The 24,550-nt window shown below is 36.7% G+C and overlaps 1 protein-coding gene across 3 annotated transcripts in view; it reads left to right on the top strand.

The window, feature by feature from the left end:
* The window catches only part of LOC126234664 (zinc finger protein 346-like), a 122,524-nt gene extending 103,019 nt beyond the window's left edge, over positions 1 to 19,505 (top strand). For all 3 annotated transcript variants that reach the window (XM_049943399.1, XM_049943398.1, XM_049943397.1), the window contains 2 exons: positions 4,708 to 4,841; positions 18,207 to 19,505. In XM_049943399.1, the coding sequence (XP_049799356.1) occupies positions 4,708 to 4,841; positions 18,207 to 18,401 (329 nt within the window). In that variant the 3' untranslated portion in view covers positions 18,402 to 19,505. The remainder of the gene's footprint in view (positions 1 to 4,707; positions 4,842 to 18,206) is intronic.
* Positions 19,506 to 24,550: the final 5,045 nt, after the last annotated feature.

The raw sequence follows: 24,550 nt of genomic DNA, 5'->3' as shown, positions 1-24,550 counted from the left end.
TGTGGACGATGCATTTGTAATCTGGCCACATGGAAAGGATCAACTACAAATATTTCTACATCATCTTAAGTTCCATCCATAATAACATACAGTTCACTAGGGAAACTGAGAAAGATGGACAACTACCGTTTCTTGGTGTCCTCATGTAGTGTAGTTCAGATGACTCACTAGGTCTCAGTGTGTACCTCAAGGCCACACACACTGGCCTTTATGTATGTTCTTCCAGCTGCCACCATCCAGCTCTGATTAACAGAGTGCTTAACACCTTGGTACATAGAGCACATACAATCTTGGACAAACAGAACCTGTTGACAAAACTCAAACAACTGGAGATTGTGTTCCGCAAGAATGGATTTGGCAACCAGCAAATCCAAAGGGCCTTCCGGCAACAGAAGCCAAGTAGGGACCAAGATGAAGAGCGTACGGAAGAAGAGAAAAAAACCCTGACAGTGTGTAGCCCAAAATAGGGAGACTGTTGAGGCAACATAAGATCAACACAGTCTTGTGACCACCAGCTAAGACGCAAGCCTTACTAGGAATGGTGGAACGTGATGTCGGCCTCAAGAAAGCGGGCATATACGATATTCCATGTGGCTGTGGTAAATCCTATATTGGTCAAACAGTTCATAGAGTGGAAGATCAATGCAAAGAACACCAACGATACACTGCCTTGGCCAACCAAGCCAATCTGCCATAGCAGAACATTGCATAAACATTGGACACATAGCGAATTATGATGATAAAAAAGTATTGGCCTCCACAAATAATTACTAGAACTGCATCTTCAAAGAGGCCATGGAAATTTGCGTAACAGACAACCTCATCAACAGGGACACTGGTTACCAATTCAGCAAGGCCTGGAAATCAGTACCAAGCTCTACCAATGAGCCATGGTGCAAGCAGATACGAGATCTTTCTGCCATGTCCATCAAAGAGATACTGCAGTGCCCCACCACCACATACCGCAGCCTCTGCTTTCCCCATCACTGGATACACCGTGCGCAGTCGGTACACAGAATTGCACCTGATCCACAAGGGATAAATACTAACAGCAGAGAGCGGACAGACCATTGCATTAGCACCACCTGATGATGGCAGAACGGTTAATCACCGAACTATCATGGGCATCCGACGATCATATCTAGCTGGGCACCTGAGAGAACCCATCAACAGTTGAAAAATATTTCAGATTTTCAGTTAATGCAGGCAGTTTTAGAGTTTAAATTTCTTTTCAAAAGCTTCCTGTTCGTTTATGAATTTTATATAGCAGCTTGGCTATAGGCCATCATCAGATAACTTAATTAAGTTATTCGATGATGACCTAATAGGTTGAAAGCTGGTTCAAATAAATATTATTGTAGAGCATTAATACTGTGTATTCACTTCTTTAATAATTCAAATCTACTTAGTTTCTGTGATTTTTTTTAAATTCGTGTTGACAGCTGAACTGATAGTTACGATTACAATTCTGAACTGTACAAAAACTGATATAATCTACTGTTACAGAATTATTTTTTTGTGTCTTCCTTGAACGAAATAATTTCCTCTGAGGAAATACTTAGATGGCGTCTATGCCCTAGTGAACAGTGGCTAGCAGTGTGGTTGGGCACTTGCTACTGCCAAAATGCATAAAAGATGATAAATCAGAAAAGGCCAGCTGTCGCCACTCATTGGACATCCAGTTGCAGTATTGGCTGAAAACTCCACACTTTGTTGCTGACGAACAACAGTCAGCATGGGTACTTAAACCAGGCATATGCTGGAGAGACATGTACACAGCAATATTTGCTGAATGGTCATTGAGGAGACATTGTTGGTAGCCCCTTGGTTCATCTAGGCGGTCAGTTGATCAGCAGTTGCACATCTGTTCACCCATACACATCTGTGCAGCCATCGTTCCCCCTGTCGTCTGTGGCCCATGGTGCACCACAGCTACCTCAGCACTGTTTTGGACAGTGCTATTTTGCTATGCACGGTATATGAGGGTGGTCCCATAAGTACCCGGCCTGACCGAGATATGGCAGTTGTTGAAAAATATCTCTGGATTAGAAAGTATACAATCTATGAAGCATATGTATGTTTCAAGTTTGAAGACACCACATTGTTTAGTATTTGTTTGGCAGCCATCAGCAGTGAATATTATAAGTGAACTTGTGAAAATGTAGAAAATTGATCATCGCTATGTGCTACAATTTTTTTGTTTTGGAGAGGCCTCAGCACAACCAATATTAAAGCTGAGCTCGATTCTACTTTGCGAGAGTCTGCTCCTTCGTTGACAACAGTGAAATATTGGGTAATAGATTTTAAACAAGGCTGTACGAGCTGCCAAGATGAGCATCGCAGTGGTCGACCAAATGAGGTGACGACTCCAGAAATGGTGAAGAAAATCCACAAAGCGGTACTGGATGATCGTCGACTGAAAGTGCGCGAGGGATAGCAGGCATTTCAAAAAGTGCTGTACATTGCATATTATCTGAAAATTTGGACATTCGTAAACCCAAGACTTGTAACCAGTGATCACTGTGTTAAGAAGGTTGGGATTACTGTTCAGTTTCCAGCATGTTCTATGTGATCTCTAAATGAAGTTGCTTCTGCTAAAATTTAGCAACTTTGGCACAAATTTAGCCGAGATCCTCCTGAGCTCCAGGTATCCTATTAAAATGGAATAAATGGATCCAGTACTAATTTTAACCTTATTTGCAAGTTCTATGATCATGATTTGTCTTCTTGCATCACCAGGGCCCTTACATGATCAATAATACCTGCATTTGCTAATGTTGAATGCCTTACCTGAACATGCTTCAACTCTTCACTGATGAGTTTCCGTCTTTGAAGCAGTTGTACCACGTCTTTATCTGTGTGGTACCCATTGCTTCGTCCCCAAACACTTGTTGAAACTTGTGGATTTTTTCAACTTGAGAATTGTTAACTTAAAACAAAATTGGATTCAGTAATGTTCTTCCAGTTTCTCTGTCATTGTACCCACAACGCAAAATCCAACAACTACCACTTACACGCATTCGCTTGCCAACGGTTAGACAGACTTTTTGCTTCCACAGTCATGAAAAAATAATCAGTCATGCACACTAAATATGCCTACAGACACAGAGAGAATGAATGCCCCAATACGATTGTTTGGTTCATCAATAAGAATTAAGGTTGGATACTTTTTGAACAGGCCTAGTATTTGAACACCACCCCCTCTTAACACTGATTGTAATCAGCAAAAGGTGAAATATGTTTGGAAGGGGGGATCAGTTTTGGATTCCTGAAAGGAAAGAGACAAGAGATGATATTCAATGTTTGTGATAGGGCAGATAAAGCTACAGGTTTACCGGAATACGTATGTATGTTTTTTTGATTGGGAAAGTGTGTTTCACACAGTAGAATGGAGTGTTCTCGTGAAGACCTTGCAAGGTGTTTGTGTGGACTGGAAGCACAGGAGACTGTTAAAGTAACTCAAGAGAAGACCAAAAGTGGTAGAAAGAACTGACGATGTCACTTTACTTGGTCACGTCCTCACAAATAGTGCTCTAAAAATTGGCCATCTTTTTCAGCCCTGTAATCCCGAGCGAAGGGTGGTTCAGAATGGAACATCTACTCTGATTAGTATATGTGTTCGAGTATTCAAAATATATATAGTGTAGATCAAAATAAACTGAAATATATAAAAGAAGATAGTATACCATTTAACTAGATTGTGTGACCCAAATAATATGTACTTTTCAGAAGTTTTATTCAGGTACCACGTTAATGCTTGCAAACATTTATTTCACTTGTATTTTTTGTAATGCATAAGCCCTGCTTTCTGTCTGCCTTGAAAAAGGCAGATTTTTAGGTTCTTCAACAATATCCCTCTTGGTAATCACAGCTATATAGTAAAATACAAAATGCCCACAAATTTCTCAAAAATATCAAAAAATTGCTTCTTCCTTATGCTTCTAAACAGTAAATTAAAAAATGTACTCTGTAAAGTCACAAAAGCTACACAGTGACAATGGTTCCAACATTTTATGAAATAAGTGATAGTTGTTTAGCTCCAGCAGCTTTTGACCTTCATAGATAATTTAAAAACCAGTGTGTATTTGACTTTCATGCGAACGATGTTTGTAAGAGTTATAGTAATTTTTCTTATATCCACCATAAACTGGTGGCAGATTGGTGTCAGTTCACCTTTTGTTCTGGAAGAAGAAGAATACCAGCAATCAGCCCATTTCAGCAGAGTTACTTGCAGCAGAATTTTCACTTTGCAGAGCATCGTTTGCATATTGTCATATGCAAAAATAAATTTTTAGAGTAAACCAAATTCTTTCTCAACTAACTTTTTTGGGTATTTAATCACAACAGATTTTCAGTTTCGAAGAAATAACATTTTTTATTCTTTTTGTTATGGTTTGCTATTTAAAATCTGTGTCAATTTCATAACTGTAATTTACAGCTAGAAGCAACTAATAGTTGGGTAAATTTCTTGCAGATATTAGTCATGCCATGTTTATATGTTGTGTGTCTTTCTTGGAAAATGCTGTTCTGTCTGTAGTTTCAGTGTAAATGGTTTAGTAATTTAGCTTCCAATTTTTTTCTCTTCTTTTCTTTAACTCATTCAGTACCTATGCCTATCAATCTGATTTATTATCCCATCAGTGCTGTTCTATGCAGCCACCTCCTGATGTGATAGATAGATAGTATTGATATCATTGGTGCTGACAGGTGCAGTACGAAATGTGGAGTTCAAGATTCCTCCCGGCGTGCATAAACTTCCAGATGGAACACGGTCGAAGGTGAACAAATATTACTGTGATACTTGTAGTGTCTCCTTGAATTCCGAGATACAGCTGGAGCAGGTGTGTATCGTATTAGTAAGAAAAAAAGGGGGAACTATAAAATTACAAGACATTGCTAAGAGGAAGGAACTAATAGGTCAAAAAGGTAGGACAATTTTTTGTGCTGTATGTGTGTCTGTTGTCAGTACTGGCCTACCATTCTATCTCCTTGTAATTTTATAGTTTTTCTCAAGGGAATTTTCTTTTTTGTATAATTAACATATGTAAGACTAATTCAGTGGCATTTGTAACCTATAGAAATATGTTTCTCTTAAGATAACAGTCGCAGTTAAGGAGTGCTCTGTAGCAGATCAGTGTCGAAATACAGAAATATGCTTGTAACAGAAAACAACATTCACATCAGCTTTTGAGCTCTAGCACTTTTTCTTGCTAAAATGCACACATTCACATACACAACCACCCATACACTCAAAAGTACACTCCCATTGCCACAGCAAGACTGGTTATTGATACTGGATTATTGAAAGCAGTTGCTGAGATGTAGGGGTTTGAGAGGCGCAGAGGAAGAAGGTTAAAAGTGAGGTGAAGCAATGGGAACAGGTTAGCAGAGTTTTGGGTCAGGGGGATTGTGAGCATGCAGTATATGTTGAATAGACAATTCTCATCTGCATAGTTCAGAGAGACATGGGCTTGAAGTAACAAAATGGCCCCCATAGTGAAGCAGTTGTTGAAGACATTTTTTATATGGTGTGCAGCGTGCCTAGCAACTAGATGTCAAGTTTGCAGTTTGTGACAGTGTGGTGGGGGCCATTAATGCGAATATACAGTTGGTTACTTGTCATGCCTACATAGAATGCTGTACAGTAACTGAGCATGGCTACTTTCACATGTGACCATGCCTTTTATTGGGTAGGAAATGCCTGTGACTGGACTGTTGTAGGAGGTGGTGGGTGATTGTATGGGTTGTGTATTGCAACTTGGCCGACAGCAAGGGAATGACCCATGTGGTGTAGGATATTACGTAAGTTGGAAGAGTTACGGAATACTACTTTGCGGATTTGGGTAGGATTTTGTGTAGAATGTCCCTCATCTCAGGGTACAACAAGAAGTGTTTGGAACACTGGTGGAGGATGTGGTTAAGTTTTTCAAGGCCAGGGTGATACCAAATGATCAGAGGAGTGCTGTTTCAGTAGCTGGTTAACATGTTTACTAGTGTCAGAGGAGAAGATGACATGGGATATTTGTTAGGGATGAGCTAGGTGGGATATTGTCTGTCAGTAAGGGCTCTGGTAACATTATCAGTATATTTTGACAGCTCTGCTTCCCACCATAGGTGCAGCGTCCACATATGGTGAGGCTGTAAGGAAGAGATGTTTTGACATGGAAAGGGTAACAACTGTCAAAGTGTAGGTACTGTTGGTGGTTGGTGCAATTGACATGACAGATGTGCTTATGGAGATATCTACGAGTTGTTGATCAACATCTAGGAAGGTGTATCGACAAGTCCAGAAGGACCAGGTAAAGTAGATTTGGTGATAGGTATTAAGTTATGAAGGAAAGAGCAAAGGTTTCCCTTGCCATGAGTCCAGATCATGAAACTGTCATCAGTGAACTTGAACCAGGCAAGAGGTTTTAGATGTTGAATGGATTTCTCCAGATGGCCTGTAAATATGTTGGCACAGGATGAATCCATCTGCTCCTACACACCTGCAAACCCCCCCCCCCCAATCCCCCACCTACCTTTTACCTGTTCCCCAAACTCCAGCAACCCAACCCCTCACACCTCCCTGCTGGTCATTCGATTGGTGCTGCATATAATGGTCCTTTGTTGAGCAACCCAAACTGTTGTCCATAACCTTCCATACTACATTCGAGACATTGGAATCTTTCGTCACCACCTCTCCACAGTTCCTGTCACGTTATCACCAGACACTTGTTGGTCACTGTGGATGCGGCATCAGTGTACACCAACATCTCCCATACTACACCAACATCCCCCACATCTTGTGACCATGGGACACTACCTTTCCCAGTGTCCGCCTCAAACTAAACCCGCACCCTTTTTCCTGATCGTCCTAGCTAGCCACATTGTGAGACCCACATTTATTTCACTTTGCAATGCCAAATCTACAGACAAATTTGTGGTACTGGCATGCATACTCGCATGGTACCATCCTATGCCAACTTATTTATGGGCCATCTGCAGGAATCCTTCCTATCCAGTCAACACCTAAAACCTCTCATCTAGTTCTGATACATTGACATTTTCATGGTTTAGACCCACAGCAGGGACAACCTTTGCTCTTTCCTCCATAACCCCAGCATGTATTCCCAAATCAGCTTCATTTGGTCCTTCTCAACTCATTGAACCACCTTCTAAATGTCAGTCTTCCTCTCTGATGGCTCCATAAATATGTCTTTCCATAACAAACGCACCAACCACCAGCAGTATCTCCACTTTAACAGCTGTCACTCATTCCATGTCAAAAAGTCTCTTCTTTACAGCCTCACTATCTGTGGATGGTGCATCTAGTTGAAAGCAGAAGCTGTTGAAGTATACCAATAACCTTACCAGACCCTTTACTGACACACAATATCCTATCCATCAATAAATAAATCTCCCATGCCATCTTCTCTTCTGACACTGGTAAACCTGTTAACCGCCTACTGACCAGCACTCCTCTGATCACTCATTATCATCCTGGCCTAGAAAATCCCAACCATATTCTTCACCAGAGCTTTGACTACCTTTTGCTGTGCCCTGAATGAGGGGTATCCTACACAAAATCCTACCCACATCCCCCAAACTAAGTTTTCTGCTGCCCATCCAAGGCTTTTGCTACCCAATAAGAGGCCAGAGCCATGTGTGAAAGTAGCCATGTCATATATTAGCTATCCTGCAATTACTGTTCAGTTTTCTACCATATTTACCTGTGTATAAGACGATCCTGAATATAAGATGACTGCCCTTATTTTAAGAGGCTCCTCAGGAAAAATATATTTTTTAACATATTCTGACTAATCAAAATTACAAAATTTTATGAACTTAAGTTATCTGCGCCTAAAAAGTTTACGTTACACGTATTCTAAACTTTGCCATTTATTGAGTGTCTATATTTTGATAATGCAAGAAGAAATAAACAAATATAAATTATTTAAACACCTTCATTTCTAGTTAGCTCGTCGTCTGTGGTATCACTATTTTAAATCATCATCATCCTAACAGGACAGCTGTGAAACTTATTTCTTCATTGCCACTAATGTTTGGCTGTTTCTTCCGAATATGTTGTAATTTCTAAATTTGGGGTTATGATGGGACCTGAGAACACTGTCTCTTTCTTCCTTTTTTTGTAATAAACAGCAGATTTCGCTTCTGTACTGACATGAGAATGTCACAATGTCTCTTGGTTCCAAGTACATTGTATCCCTGCTGCGCTCTTAATGGCTTTGTAGAACTAACAGCTGACACATACAACTTAAGTTCCCATCATACCTCACAATGAGTGCCAATAACATTGCTGCATGAAACACTAACTACGCAGCTAGCTTTGCTCTAGAGTTTTACCATTTCCTGTAGAAATGTGTGATATTTTTGCGTATGTATCCAATTTTAATACCAGTTCAATTCTGAGTATGAGTGAATTCAGGCAAACTGCAGTTTAAATGTGATAGATGTTCACAAAAGGCCAAAGTGTACAATGTAGATTCCCATGGTTGATAGCATGGAGAAATTTGCTGCCTGCACAACACCCTCCCTCCCTTCCTCCCCACACTTGTCGTAGTTCTCACTTCTCAGCCTAGTTGGTGCTAGTTTCCCCTGTAACTATTCCATAGCATCGTGCTTGAGCAACAGTGAAACACAGATGGCAATATCTTCTAGTGTGCAGGTCATATGTAACAACAGCAACCAGTATGTAATTATAAGGTAGCAATCACAATTTAGTCCAATTCTCAAACGCTCGCTCATCTCATGATCTGGTGACATCTGTTGGTACTAACATCACAACGGGTCTTGATGCTGTAATTTATTCTCGTGACAGCAGTTAGAGTCAGTTTAATATGATTTATTTTGTTTGTTAAGACATTTCATTCTGTATTAATTTTCCATGTTTCATCTGAATGTCACCATTATGTTTAAAAGCTGGTATCATTTTTACCTTCTGTTCCAATACATGAACAGTGACCAAATTTCTCTTTTGCAAACCACTTAGTAAATCATTACAGTCTCACATAATCAAGTAACGTTTTTTGAAGGACAACATTTCTGCTTTTGAATGTTACCTTTACTTAAAAAGCAGCATTAATGTGTGTACACAGTATCTATATATGTACGAGAACTTTTATTACAAAGTTGTTCACATACAACAAGAGTTTGTAAGATGATAGAATTTAATGCTATTTCATCATGTGTTTCACGAAATTGTCAATTTTTAAGCAGGTCATTCGCTTGTTTTAGTGTCTAGTTCACAGTTTTGTAACTATCTCATGCACTAGCGCCACAAATCATAGGTCATGTGATTGTTCAAGGAAGATCAGTACTGTACTGAGCACTTCAGTGTATTGGGAAATGTCAAGCCTATTCAAACACAAATATTGTTTGCTAAGCTCTACCCTTCAGAATTCTTCAAAATAAACTTTGTACCAGACCTCAGTGGCCAAAGCTTCATCTGTAAATAATGTAAGATGGCCCCTATAATCATCCATTAAACAATGTAAAAATGTTGAACTTAGAGGCAATAGTTTCATCTGCGAATATAAAATGACCCTGTATTTTTCGAATCATGATTTTTTTTTTCTCCTGCTGCCTCTTCCTCGTATTCTTCCCTACTCCATCTCCACCTGCAAGAGCTTAGGTAACTGCTTTTAATAGTCATTGTTGCAATGTCCATGGGAGTGCAAGTTCAGATGTCTGTGTAGTTATCTGTGTGAATGTGTGTTCTTTAGCTAGAAAAAGAGCTAGCACTTAAAAGCTACTGTGAAGCTGTTTGGTTTGTGTGTTTCTGTACTCAACTGATCCGCTATAGGTGAGTGATTTATTGTACATATTGTTCCATCCAGGAATTTCCATTATGTTTAAACTTGCAGATATATTTTTCATATTTATATTTAAGCAACTTTTCACTTGAATGTAGTGATAAGAAGTGAAACCAAAGAAAATAACATTAAAAATAATTTGAAATGTTGTCTGCAAAAAATTTCCAGAGAAATAGTTAAATGAAAGTTGGGCAAGCCTGTGAAGAATACAAACACTTTGAGCAGGAGTGGAGTAAGATAGGCCAAAGAGATTTGGAATAGAGCTAATAGAAAATAATACTGTAAACTTTACTTCTGTGGCTTTGATAACATTGTTTTGTCGATGATGAAACCAGAGATGGTGACTTGATTATCTCACACACTTTTTTGTTAGACATTCTAACAGTTACAAGCAACATGTAGACCATCAGAATTTTGCTAAAGAATAACCACTAATCTTCTTCCTCTTCTTTTTGCCAGTAAGTAATGCAACACCTTCTCAGTTAAAAAAATGTGGAATTTGTTGTGGGACGTCATCAAATATCCTGCTTTATCTTCTCTAGTTTCACGAAGTTCAAATAGATGGCAGTGCTTGGTGTCTGCAGCAGAGGTGCTCTCTAAGAAGAGAGGTATCATTGAGTTTCTTTCGGCACAAAACCAGAGCGTCACAGATACTCAAAGGCACTTGCAGAATGTCTGTGGAGACCTGGCAGTGAACAGCAGTGTGGTGAGTCGTTCATTGAGGTGTCTGTAATCATCTCAACAAGGTCACGCAAACCTAACTGAACTACTGCGCGCTGGCCAGCCCCACTTATCTGTGACTCTTGCAATGTTGTAACATGCGAACACTCTCATTTGGGGTAATCGATGGATCACAATAAAATGAACTTCTCCTTCTCCATGACAATGCAAGGCCTATTAAAAGCCTGCGCACCCAAAAGAAGCTCACAGAACTTCAGTGGACTGCCCTTCCTCGTCTACTGTACAGCCCAGATCTCACATCTTTAGACTTCCATCTGTTTGGTGTGATGAAGGCTGCATTCCACGGGAAACCATATGTGGATAGTGAGGAAGTTATTGATGCAGCAAGATGTTAGCTCCGATATCAACCAGTATAGTGGTACCATGCGGGGACGGGGATACAAGTCCATCCAATAAGGTGGCATAAGGCTGTCACAATGAACAGAAATTTTGTTGAAAAATAGGGTTCTTTAGCCAAAAGATTGGGGAATAATATGATTTATTGCAATACTGAATAAAACCAACCCCCTTTCAGAAAAAGAAAAAATATGTTGCTGTACTTATTGAATGTCCCTGTATTTATGGTACGTGAAGTTCAGAACTCAAATAGCAATTAGCCTAGTAATTTGATGCAGCACTCAAAAAGACTTGAGAAAATGAATTTTGAAGTTTTCCTAAAAACTTTAATTCACTAAATGTTTTATCCATGAGTCTCATGACTCATTTTGTAGCTTTAGAGAATGGTAATCAGGTAATTGACGGTTTACTGGTTTGAATCACACTAGTTGTGATCCTCCTCCCTTTCAGTTCAAATATCTACATTATTTAAATCATTAAAATATAAAATTTATCAAATATATGCCAATTAACACATCTGTTCATAATTTTTTGTGGAAAATGCACATCTTTTTGTTTCAAATTATTTATAGCTTGCAAAATTCCAGTTTTTATTGTAAATACAAATTCTTAATTATTGACATTTTATAACACATTGTTAATAAAGATTTTTTTAAGTAAGGAAACATCACAAATTAAATTCTGAATGCAAAAATGAAAAATAAAATACTTGATATTTAGCTTTGCCTTTGTTTTATACCACAGATGTGGTCTAACATGTGCCAGAGTGATAAACATTGTGAAAACAATAGTTTTCACAGCATCGAGCACACTGTACAAATGTTGCATTTTTATGCTCACACTTAATGCTGCTGAAACCACACCCTCCTCCCCCCTCCACTGGCCCTCCAATCCATCAATTGAAAAGCAGACTTATTCATGTTCATGAAGATATCTCTTTCAGCACCAAGTTTTGAAGCAAGTCACACATACCTGATCGTTTCACAGAAGCCTGGAGAGGACAGCAGGGGATGAGTAGTTAAATGGATTTTTATTAAGTCTTCTCTATCGTTGATTTCGCATCCTTGTTCTATCAGATGCTTAAATCAGTTGTATAGATACTTAATGAAGTTTTTTACTTGAGGTAAAAATACATGTCACAAGGCTGTACTAATTGGAGCACTTTTGTTTACAAGTATGTAGACACGCTGAACACACTGTTGTCAGCTAACTGTGACTGACTGTGCTGAAAAAGCTGTTAGCACCTGTCGAGATGATTTCACAAGATGCAGCTTCTAAATCGGTCAACGGTCTTTAACTCTTCATAAAGGCAATAAGCAAAGGCAACTGCCATAAACTAATAGTAAAATGTATTTAGTATGTAATGTTTTATAAAATATAGATAATTAAGAACAAAGAAGGAGACATGCAGATTTATAAAAACTATGATTAGATATACTACTTAATTGACAATAATTAGAAAATATTTGATAGATTTTACATTTACATAGGCTTTCTGAACTGATTTGTAATAGTTCATTGTGTCACAGTGGTGCCACCCGCTGCTCAAATTACTACTGTAGATGCAGTATGATGTGCCAGAGCCATACGCTGAACACAATGACCTTCCGTCTCAGTAGAGCCATGTAACTATCTGGAGCCCAGTCTTCTTGCGACTGTATATTCTCGTAACCATCGCTGCCAGCAATCATCTAAGTGGCTACATTCCTGCCAAGTCTTTCTCAAATATCACAGAGGGAATGTCCAGCTCATTGTAGCCGTGTTACAAGATCCCATTCAAACAGTGAGGTGTTGATAATGGTGTCTGTGTCATGTGAAAGGCATTCTTGGCTAACATAACTCACCAGTCCAATCTCAAAAGTGACTTATGCTCAAGGCTGTTACAGCATGAATTTAAAGCAAACCTCATTGGCACGCTCATAATGGTGCTAGTAGCGCCACTCTTATGCAACTGGTGGAAAATTTGAATAGACATCGTCTTTCAGATGTAGAAACACACCTACCAACTTTTCACACAACTCTTTCTTAGTGTTACGATTTTTTCCCATCAATTTATATGGCTGTATCTTTCAATTGCATTGACTTAGAAGCTTAAATGTTTTACACCACCAAGGGACCATAGACCTTAGTAATTGACATAAATTTCAACTTGCTACCTGTACCCTTCTCCGAGTAGAAGGGCTCTTATGAGACAGACAACAAAGCGTAAATTTAGTTTGTGATTAATTAAAAATTAACAAGTTTCTCCTTTGCTTGTACTTTGAAACCTGGCGTCTTGCCAAATTTTATGATTCTAGTCAACGGTAGGTACCCCTCTAGGTTTCATTAAGTGAGTTTGCGAGTATAGAAGTATGTGACATAGTAGCCATATCTTTTTGACTCAGGAGCTTAAATTTTTCACATCACCAGGGGCTGTATACCTTAGTACACAACATCAATTTCAACTTAATAACTCCATCCATACCTGAGAAAAAGGGTTCTTAAGTCAGATGGACAGATAAAAGGCAGACAATAAAGTAATTCTGTAAGTTTTCTTATTTTACTGATATGGAACCTTAAAAATTACAAAAATCCAATTGCTGGATGGTCTCCTTTTAAGATCTTGTATGAATAAATTAAATGCAAAAGATATCTTGTGCTAAAATGGCCACAATGTTATGTGAACCTAGTCATAGATTACAGTGTTTTCATTCTGCTTCTTAATGACATATTATGTGTTACTTCAAGCAGTTGTATTTTTATAGGTTGGAAAAATACAATCAAAGGAGTCAGTCACAAATCTTTGACTGAATGAAGAAGTGCAGTTGTTAAGACACTGGTCTTGGATTTGGGAAGAGCATGGTTCAGATCCAACCATACCATTGGGACTACGTTTTTCTTAGTTTTCATTAAAAAAGTGCTAGCATAATCTAATTTTAAAGCTATTTTACTCAGTGTAAGAAGGGAATTAACCAAATTATACACCTCTACAGTGACATGATGTTTGAGATGTTAAATGCTTCTGAAAAAGTAGTAGTGCAGTATATTCAGAGATCAAGGACTTTATTTTAAAAGGAAACCTTGTTATGGAACAGAATTAGTTGCCATTTGCTGTTTGCTTTAACTGAATTAAAGGAAAAAGATTTTTTTTCATTTCACTCATTCATACAATGTGAGAACTGTGATATACATATTAAGTAGCATGATTAGAGCTGTATTCCATCTTTGTGCCATGGTTTAAAGAAAATGCACAGTTGACATGAGTTCAGCAGTCTTTGTTACAATGTTTTATCAATTATGACAATTATCAAGGATCTTTTTTAAGTAATGAAAGCCTATACTTCATCCATTTTATCAAGTTCTGTCTGCCAGGCAAAATTCACTTGTTGGGTTTTTATCTTTGTAATTTAGATTTTGGTGTGCACTGAATACTCAGTCTTATTTAATGGACATTTTGATACTTTCATTCCTATCATGTTCCCATGGGATATGCAAATTTTTCTGCCAGGGAGATTTGATTGGTTAAACATCTCAATAGTTTTCTCAGAGGGACTTGTGTAGTTATGTGATCAGATTACACACAACAAAAAGGAGAAAGAAGAACAGTCTACCATGCTTTAAATCAGTTTACCATGGAAGACCTGAATAAGACTATTAATGCTAGAATGGAAAGACAGTATGTGTAGATGATGAATGCATTGAACTACAGTGAAACCCCACTTTTACACTTTTCTAGGGACTTAAAAAAAGTAGTGTAAAATGCGGGAAAATGTAAAATGTGGGAAATGACATTTTAAGCTACAAAAGTTATATATAGGATACCTCATTGCATTTTTGCACTTTATGTATGTGCACGTAATAGGCATCAAAATACTCTTGTTGGGACTTGTTTATTATCTACTAATGGTTTTATTATCTAATAAAAACCACTGATATAATGGAAACTGATAATTGGGAAGCAGAAATGTTTGACTCAGTTTCATAGTAATTTCAGTGTTTTTGGAACACCTGCAGCTGTTATTCATCATTTAAATAATAATGAAACAAGTTGCAGCCATCACATACCCCTCTTGATGATCACATTTTCTGGCATCCTCACAGACTGCTGGTGCTCCTCAGGTTCTACCTGGAACATGGCCACAGAGGCATTAGAACCTCCACCCATATCATCATTACCAGCAATAGAAACTGACAGCTGAACCAGGTAAGGACTGGCAACACATGAAGGTTGAGTCACTTCCTCCATCACCGCAGTCACTGACAGTCTCAATGCCTCAGCAGCAACCACAGACTCAAGTGGATCAGGCATACAAGACACCATGGGAATGAAACGTGGAAACTGAGATGCCATTAGAGGCACTGGGAGCACTACCCCACAATGCTCCCCCTTGTCCCGGCAAATGAAGCACAGATTTGGTCATTTCCGTCCCAATGCACCTGTTAAAGGTGGCAGAGATTTGGTATAATTGCTGACTTTAACATCAGTATTCAGATGCACGCACCAGCATTGTCTGTTCGGAGTTGTATGGTTTCACAGCCATGACAGTGGCAGCATGGACACTGCGTGAGTTGGCAAGACCCCCTGGCAGTGTAGGCAACGAGTAAAGTGAGTGCGCATTCCTCGGTCAGTTGCGTTTATGCGCCTGAAGCTTTCCAATCGCCAATGTTACTATTCACACCCAGTGACATCCTTGTCTTGTTGATTCCTCTAATTTTGCTATTCATGCTTTGGTTGTACACTGTTGTTGATTGTAGGCCTTACGTTTGAATTCCTGTTGGTTTTGTTCTTTCGGACTGGTGTTTGGCTTGCCGTCATCCACTTGATTCTTTGGCCACTTGCCATTTTCTCCGAAACCATGTAGTACCACTACCCACTAGTGTAGTGTGTCATTAAAAGAACAATATAGAAATGTAACAGAGCCGTTGCCTTCATCTACTTCATAAACAACCACAATTCCATAGATAGATAGACAGACAGACAGACAGACAGACAGTATACCTACACTAGAAGAAGCAGGTACCAACAAAACATCCACTTGATTCTTTGGCCACTTGCCATTTTCTCTGAAACCATGTAGTACCACTACCCACTAGTGTAGTGTGTCATTAAAAGAACAATATAGAAATGTAACAGAGCCGTTGCCTTCATCTACTTCATAAACAACCACAATTCCATAGATAGATAGACAGACAGACAGACAGACAGACAGTATACCTACACTAGAAGAAGCAGGTACCAACAAAACCACGGGTAAATCAGTTGATACTTTGTTCTAAGATATCAGATACACCAGGATTGCTTGTAAATCTTTTTATTGATTACCAGTTTCAACAAATCTGTGCTGTCATCATCCGATCTTGTAACAGATCTCTCAAAATCGGTAATCAGTGAAAAGGTTTACAAGTGATCTTGACATACCTGATGTTTCAGGATAATATAACATTTAATATCATCCCCAACAGCTGATCCAACATGTATAACAGTTAGTTGAACAGACATGTCTTAAAAAAATCCTGCAACAAGTTTCCGAAGCTTTTGGAATTAACATTAGAGTTTGGCAGAACAGTAGCCTGTCACTGATGCTCTTAGAGAATGAGATAAAGAACTATGAGAGAGAAACATCAAAGAGATCCAACTGCGCCAAGGAAGAAGAAAATTCAAGGTGAAGTGTCTCACTTTAGACAGAAATGTACTAATGGCAGAAACACTTACAAAATAGCAGCTAAAACTGAATTGTAAATATCATATGAGAAATGGAATACACTGAAAATAAGCACAACAGAGAAATATATATACAATCACACCAAGGAAAATAAAAAGAATTGATAAGTAATGTATTTGGACGAATGGAGAGAATCAGATGGATTAAATAACATGATAAGCAAGGAAAGAATAAAGAAAATAAAATTATCAAACAATCTCACCCAAAAATGATATAGTAAAAGATCAGTATTGTTCTAGGCAAAAGTTACACACTACCAGCAGTAACTGAATGGGAAGCAAATCTGAGTGCCTTTCTGTGAATAAAGGAGATTAACAAGAAGAACTGGAAAAAATAAAGGAAAATACCCAGAAAAAAATTAGGACCAGAAAACAACAAAGATTTCAACTAGACAAAGAGGATAAATATGAATATTTGTACAGAAATATGGAAACATGCACAGACACAATGAGGAGGAGTAAAGTTTTATGATCATATTAACAGGAAGACTGACAATAGGCTAACCAAGAAAATTTTAAATTCCATTTCGAAATTTTAAAAACCTCCATTGGATGGCTGGAAGAGTTAAGGAGAGATTTGAGAGGACTAGACATCACAGAAGACACCTTATAAGACAGAAACTTTTAGGCCACTGATCAACACTGTAAAATTTCTTACCCTGCAACAAAAATGTCACACTAGAAAAGTGATGTCTAATTAATAGAGGCAGGCCATCAGCCCACAAATGAATTAGCTCTGGGAAGATAAGAGGAAAAAGTCTATATCATTTTTCTCCCAAGGACTTCTAAGGATGACTTACGTCTTTCAGTCTCATCAGATATTAATCTACCTCAAGGTGCACCAAAATTCGGTCACCTGTAATGGTGTCCATAAAGCAGCTCCTTTAAGAAACATGGACTGACTTTTTTAATTAACAATTATTCAGTGGTAAGATTTTATGTGAGATGTGCACCACCCACATTGTTGGAGGTGTAGATCACTACACCGTATAGCTGATGGTTCTAACGCACATCTGAAGGTTGCCCTTTTTACATCGTGATGTTGGAATAGATTTTCATCACAAAGGTTTGGCTTATAAACAAAGTGATGGCATACATTTTCTGACCACCAGACTGTGGAATGATGTTCTGGATTAAACTACAGTGTTTTTGACAGTACCACACTGACACTGTTGATGGTGAACCATCTGTCAGATGGGCACATTATATTTATTGTGAATCAAAAAAGAGAAGGATATATTCCAGGACCCAGTGTCACCCTCCCTCTTTCTCATTCCACACCCTTCTATATTCACAAGAACACAAGAAACTTTGTACAACCAGTTTTTGGGCAATACAAACACACATTAAACATTCTATTGAAAGACCCAAGTAAACTGTCAAAATACCATTATCATTACAATCATGTCTAGAGAGCTGTGCTGATTTGCACCTATAGGTATTATGATTTGGGATGACAATCAGTCTTCTAAGATTGTATATCATAACAATAATGCTCATTGTTGCAGGTACTAATTACATTCATTCTACCTTTATATGCTCACTTCTAAATACATTTGTTGTAAAATTAAAGTCTCTCTTTCATCAATTTATATGACACTTTTTTTCCACAGCACCTAAGCTCTAGGAAGCACAAGGATAGACTAGTGAATGGCAAAGGTAAGCCAAGATCAGCTCCATACTGGAAACGAGGACGGCCGAATTTCAATCCATCAGGGAAACCAAAAGTTAACAGAATGCAATTACCCATGCAGTATTCACAGCCACTTAATAGTAACATTGTGAGTGGAACATCCACAATGATCTGAAGAGCCACAGGGCTGTTTTAACATGTTTTATCCTCATCTTGTTCAAAAAATGTCAGTATAGTGTCTTTAAGAAAGATGTGTGACTGGTATCATTTGGATTGTACAGGTAATCATTTTCATATTTGAAGAGTAATTATTCCGCAGACGTATATTTTAAGGTAATAGTTTTTATTTTTCATAATGATATGTAAATTGTATTTAATCTGAATTGACTGATTTTTAACTTTTGTTTCTGTGAAAAAATATATTCAGAGTGTTTGGAATTTTAATGGTGAAATAAGCAAGCAGCTTTTTGTATGAATCTCACGAGAGTAGTATAAGCATAAATCAGTTTTCTGTTCTGAGTTTTCCTTTGATGTATCTTTATTTTTTCCCTTAGTTATTTCTACACTGTCTGTTTCGATTATTTGTTTCCCAGGTCTTCTATTTGCAGTCGTACTTCTGCTCAACATAAAATGTATAATGACCCTCAAACAGCACTAACTATCTCTTCATGTAAAGCTTACATTTTTCCGTATTGATTCAAGTTTTTAGTGTGCAAGTAGGAGTCATCCGTTCTGGAACAAGAATGTTTTTATTGTGCTGACAAGTATGACAACATTTTTCACTGAAAATAACACATTTTATGCCACTGTTAATTTCTGTAAGTATATGTAAGTTGCTCATCATTTTTTAGAAGAACCAATAATTCATTCTGAATGTTTTTATTGCTAGAAGCAATGAATGTGTTTCATCCCTGAGGTATACTCCTATACTAAGAAATAATTGTTTATATTTTGAATAGTTAGAATTTTTGTTACTCATGTTCAAGACAAGCTGTATGTGCGTTTGTTCCTTTAGACTTAGATATTCATGTTCATGAACACAAATAAGCTGTCATTTGCCCATGTACATTTGTCTGTCTCTGTGTTAATGCTGTTGTTATTGTTATCATCACTCCCTTGTATGCTTGCAAGAGATGCTTTTTTCTAACTTGTGAAGTGTCTGTGTTGTCACACAAACTTTTTGAAAGTGATTTCATTACTTGTATAATTATTATAAAAACATCGCTTCCCTTTGTTATTCATTTTGTTGTTTCCCCTTGTTTGTCATGTAAATGCTTCAAACTTTGTATCAAAAACAATCATTTCTGTTGGAACTCTCAATAAATGTTCATGAATTTTAGTTTTGTTGTTAACATGATTGATGTTACTTGATTAGTTAGTGTACTGAGGATAACCTATTTTTAATGGTTAAAATCTCACAAATTCGTCAATATGTGATACTGTTAGTGTTTTCTGACTTGAATTAATCTAACTAATTTCCTCTGAAGCTACTCTTGTGTGTTCAGTTGGAAATATTGTAAAGTTTAAAATTTATGTATCTGAAAAAACATGAGATGAATTTTTTTTTTTTTTTTTTTTTTTTTTTTTTTTTTTGTACAAATCAGTATGCATTTGTACAATACATTTCTGCATATATTAATATATCTACAAAGTGGTGAAACATTACGAGAACTAAAAGTTGCAGCACAACAAAATGAACATTAAAACTACTGTTATAACAAATTTGATTCAAAACAACACATTGTTGATGTATCAGTATCGCATTATTTAACTTTTATGGTGTTGAGAAGAGAATGGAAACAAAGAAAAGCTTGTCAACTTTGATAACTAAAAACACTATAATAAACCAATCTAACTGCTCATGAAACTGTTATTTAACTTGTATTAAGTGTGTGTCAGGAAGATAACCTGATGAACTCCCTGGGGCATCTACACTTGAGAAGTTCTGCAGATAGCAATTATTATTTCTGTTTTTAGGCCACCTAAATTTGTTAGTTGGTTAAAGCTCCTATATTAAAGTGAAATAAAGCTCCTATATTATAGTGAAACTGAAGTTTGATTTCTCAGTTCTTTTACATGTGTTGGTTTTACTTCTGGCTTATTGTTTTCTGGCAGAGTATATTCAAGTTCCAAGCAATAATCTGATACACAATTTTAAAAAAAATGTTTTGATATCTATTAAAACTAATTTTTTCCTCGTGTGTTATTCGTGATGACGTGCACCAGCCAAAAAATGTAGTGAACTTTACCATCTTAATGGACAGAGAAACTGGAATTCCTTTTGTTGATAGCAGTAAATATGTATTTCAGTTACTATAACTTTTTTATGTTTATTACTTTGTTTCTTGTGCTCTGAACTATTTTGTTCTGGTAAGGATGGTAGAAGCAGTCATTCAGGGGTACAAGTTATGAAGCTAAATTAGCTTAATAAAGGAAATTTATCACTGTTGAATAAATAAATTTAAAAACTGAATAACACTAGTGGTTAGGTATTTGTAGACCGTGAAGTTTGTTACGGTAAGCTTCATAAAGTGTTTAGCATAGTGTGGAAAAGTCGGGAGAAACTAATTGGAACTACACAGTATTAGTTATTTTTAATACACAGTTGTACTGGTGTGAAAATGTTTTTAGACAGTTTTCTGGAAAAAATTAAATTTTAGACATTAAACTGTACACAGTTCACACATAGCAACAAATAACTTGTGTGCGGATAATGCCAGTTTCCTGTAGCACCATTAAATGTAGAATAATTGAAGAAGAGGGAGTATTGTACGAGATGACATTCTGTTATTTGATGGGTAAACTAATATTTGCAGACATTTCAATCAATTTCAAACTTGCATTTGTTCAGATTTGTAGGGTATAATGACTAGAAGATAATTAATTACCATTTAATCCTCAAATATTGTGGCTTGTTTAGGATTTGGTTTATTATAGTTTTCCTTAAATGTGAATGGTCTTCATTGATAACAAGGAATACAGTGTTCATTCTAATCATATGTGTCACTGACCACATGAAAATTTGCAAGGTAACACAAGATAAGTCAGCTAATATATTTGTAATATCATATAAGATTTGGAAACCACCTTAAACCCTTTTTAACAAATTTATTATGTAAGTGATAAATACAAGAAACTGTTCAAAACCTAGTAACTTATATAGGGAAAATTCATTTGTATGTTTGCAACTTTTTCATCTGTTCTGCTGTGAATGTATAGACTAAGGTTGACTTTTCTTGCAACAGTGTGTTGTTATCTTGAACGAAGCATTCTGGTTGACACATTTCTTGGTTATCTCTTTATTGCTGTTTTCAGACTTCTGGATTGTTAGAAGCATTAGCAAAAAATGAGAAGAGTTGTTGAATGTTACTGAAGATCTGTGATTAATTATGATCACACATAAATAATAATTCAAAATATTTTTTTCAGGTGTAACAAATGGTAGTGATATTACACCTTTAGTTGAAGAAAAAAGAAAAAAAAACTGTTCAAATTGTTTGCTGTATTAACTTTTCCCGTTTCATTAAAAATTTATACGCTGAAGAGCACTGAAGCAGTGAACAAGGCATGATAGTTTGTGTGCAGTGCTGTTCACAGCCAGTACAGTGTCTGTGGAGTAATTAGAAAAATGAACAACAAGCTGGACACTTGGAGTAATAGTTGGGATCTGGAATAGTGATAGTTTATTTCTGCAGTGTATTTGTACTTTTCATTGTAAGAACAAAACTGTAGAGTTTAAATGTTGTAAGGAAATGTCTTTTTCATTGTGTGTGTGTATTTTTTTTTTAACCAGCAACAATTTCAAACTGATGCAGTGATTAAATTTAAGGAACTTATTTTGCAGATTATTTATATCTGGGGTCATTATTCAGTTTTAAATTCAAACACATTGTCTGGGCTATGCTAAAGATACAAAGAGAGTAAATGACAGATCTGAATAATAACAGTGCTTCCTTTCTTTGTATTGTGATTAAATGTCCTATGCATTTCTCCCTGAACTATATTGTTGCATTACAGACAGATCGGTTATAGGTTTCTAAATATTCTTTCTGCCATTTTTGTAATGTGACCTAACTGATAGTGTAATGTAAATCCTTTTATAATTCTGCTTACATCAGCTTTTAGATAAGTAGTTTCACTCTTATTGAACTTTCAGTGTATTTCATAGTCGTCTTTTCAGAACATTTTTTTCTGTTTTGATTAACAGCACCAAAGAAAAATATGATGTGAAAATAGTCCACAGTTGTTATCACAGTGAAGTAACTGCTACAGTATTAATTTATGGTTCTTTTACATGACAATAAATATTTTCAGGGCATTTTATAGCATTATAATTTGTGTGTGAGATGCTAGTGACTCTTTGTATTGTCAACAAACACTCTTAGTGACATACGTTATACATAAACTGGAAAACTTTTAAGAACTAAATCTTTGTGGTACAACACTAGATATTCTATGAGTACATGACTTAGCTTGTGCTGATGATCGTGTTAGTTGTTACAGCTGTAATAGGCAGTGCATTTGTAGCAATTGCTGGTGTAGTGGGAGTGTTTATGAGGTGTTGCTTTGAGAGCTGTGGTTGAGTAAAACATAATAAATTATCTTCATTATACCTAACTAACAGAATGCAACATAATTAAACATGTAAGCATTTGTGGCTGTTATGTTGTTCTTCTTACAACATTTAACATTATTGTGGAAATTTAACAAAAATTCTCTCTTTTTTCCATTAATTATGATTCAGCAATGACAGGTGTGTTAAAGTAGTTACATGTTATTGTCCCTTACTTGTGTACAACTGTTAGCCACCTCTCTTCGTGTAGAAGTCAATTACTTTATTTATTTTCCTAGTCTTCTGTGCAAGTTGCTAATATAATGATCCTGTTTTATTCTTATATCTTCTGTATTAATAAGAATCCCTTTCCTCATCTGCAAAAATAAACCAATTTTTCTTTGAGGGGAAAGGAACACCTGAAGAATGCCAGGTAACTCGGCTCATAGAGGACATCATGATGGGGAAAAAGCCAACGTCTTTTTACACATCATTTTAACACAGTTTTGTATCATAATTACTGTAAAATTTAAACAACTGTACATAATATTTAAATGTACATAATTTTAAATGATTGCAATATTAATTTTTAATTATAAGATAAACCAGACATTGTATATCAGTATTTTTCCAAGAAGCACAGCATCTCTATTAACTGTGTATGTGTTTAATAAGCACAATTCAAAGTGTTTGCTGACACTAGTTGTGCAGTCAGTAGAAACCCTTGAAATTGAAAGGTATTAACTAATGTTTTATATATGTTGTGTCATTGAAAATTATCTTTATTCTGAGGAATTATTGAATGTACAAAATATATTTCCAAGATGAAATTAATCTTGCTGTCTAATGTTGCTCATTACTGATACTGTACTGTTAGTAATGTAAAGAACATATCAAGTATTTATAATTTGTATGAACTCTCTTCTCTAGTCTATTGTCCCTTTGTACTGTGTCATCTTCATTTCATCACAATGTTCTGAAATTGTAATTTCAATTCCCAAGCCTAAAAACTGAGAAACAGCAGCTTATGGAGACACCATGTGTTACTGAATCTGATGATTGGTTGTGCACTGAGGCTTCATGGTCATCAGATATAGCTTTACAATAATTGTGAGAAAATTTTCAGAAAATTAAAGATATAAAATTGTGTATTTTGTTGTGAACTCCTAAGTAGTAAAAATAAAACAATATCTAAATTTGGGATGTCATGTCTTTCATTTTATATGATGAAACAGAATTTCGTCTCATTCTGTTATCTACCAAGTTAGTTCTCACAGAAGGCAGCATTCCGTACATGATTTCAAAAGAGGGGGTTTCAAGTTCTCATCTGACCAGCCGACTTTAGGTTTTCAGTGGTTTCCAAATCATTTCAAGAAACTGCCAGAATAAGGATATTAAAACCTAATCTATCTTCCTTTCTGCCATTTCTGTCTCAAAGATAGATAGTTGAGATAATGTAAGTAGCATTCCTAAGCAGTGCATGCTGTTTGGTTGGTGCTAAACACTCGGCAAGTCTGGCTAAAATTTACTGTTTTGATCTATGGCAAACCCAGAGCCCCTGAGGTGTGTATTTGTTAGCACTGCCAGTCTTGTATTACTGTAAGTTCCAGGTGCGTTACAGTGATAGGCTTCCAGGCTGATTGGAAACCTGTATTAGAAGGATAACGACTTGTGCCATAATATATCCAGCACTCAGTTGAACTGCTACTAACCACCCAGCAGCAGTTTCTCTTGTGACACATACCTGTTCTTGTCTGATTTTAAGTCAGCAG

The sequence above is a fragment of the Schistocerca nitens genome, chromosome 2 (assembly GCF_023898315.1).
Source record: "Schistocerca nitens isolate TAMUIC-IGC-003100 chromosome 2, iqSchNite1.1, whole genome shotgun sequence".
Lineage (NCBI taxonomy): Eukaryota > Metazoa > Arthropoda > Insecta > Orthoptera > Acrididae > Schistocerca > Schistocerca nitens.
Note: the sequence above shows the minus strand (reverse complement) of the source record. Positions and strands in the feature narration are given on the sequence as shown.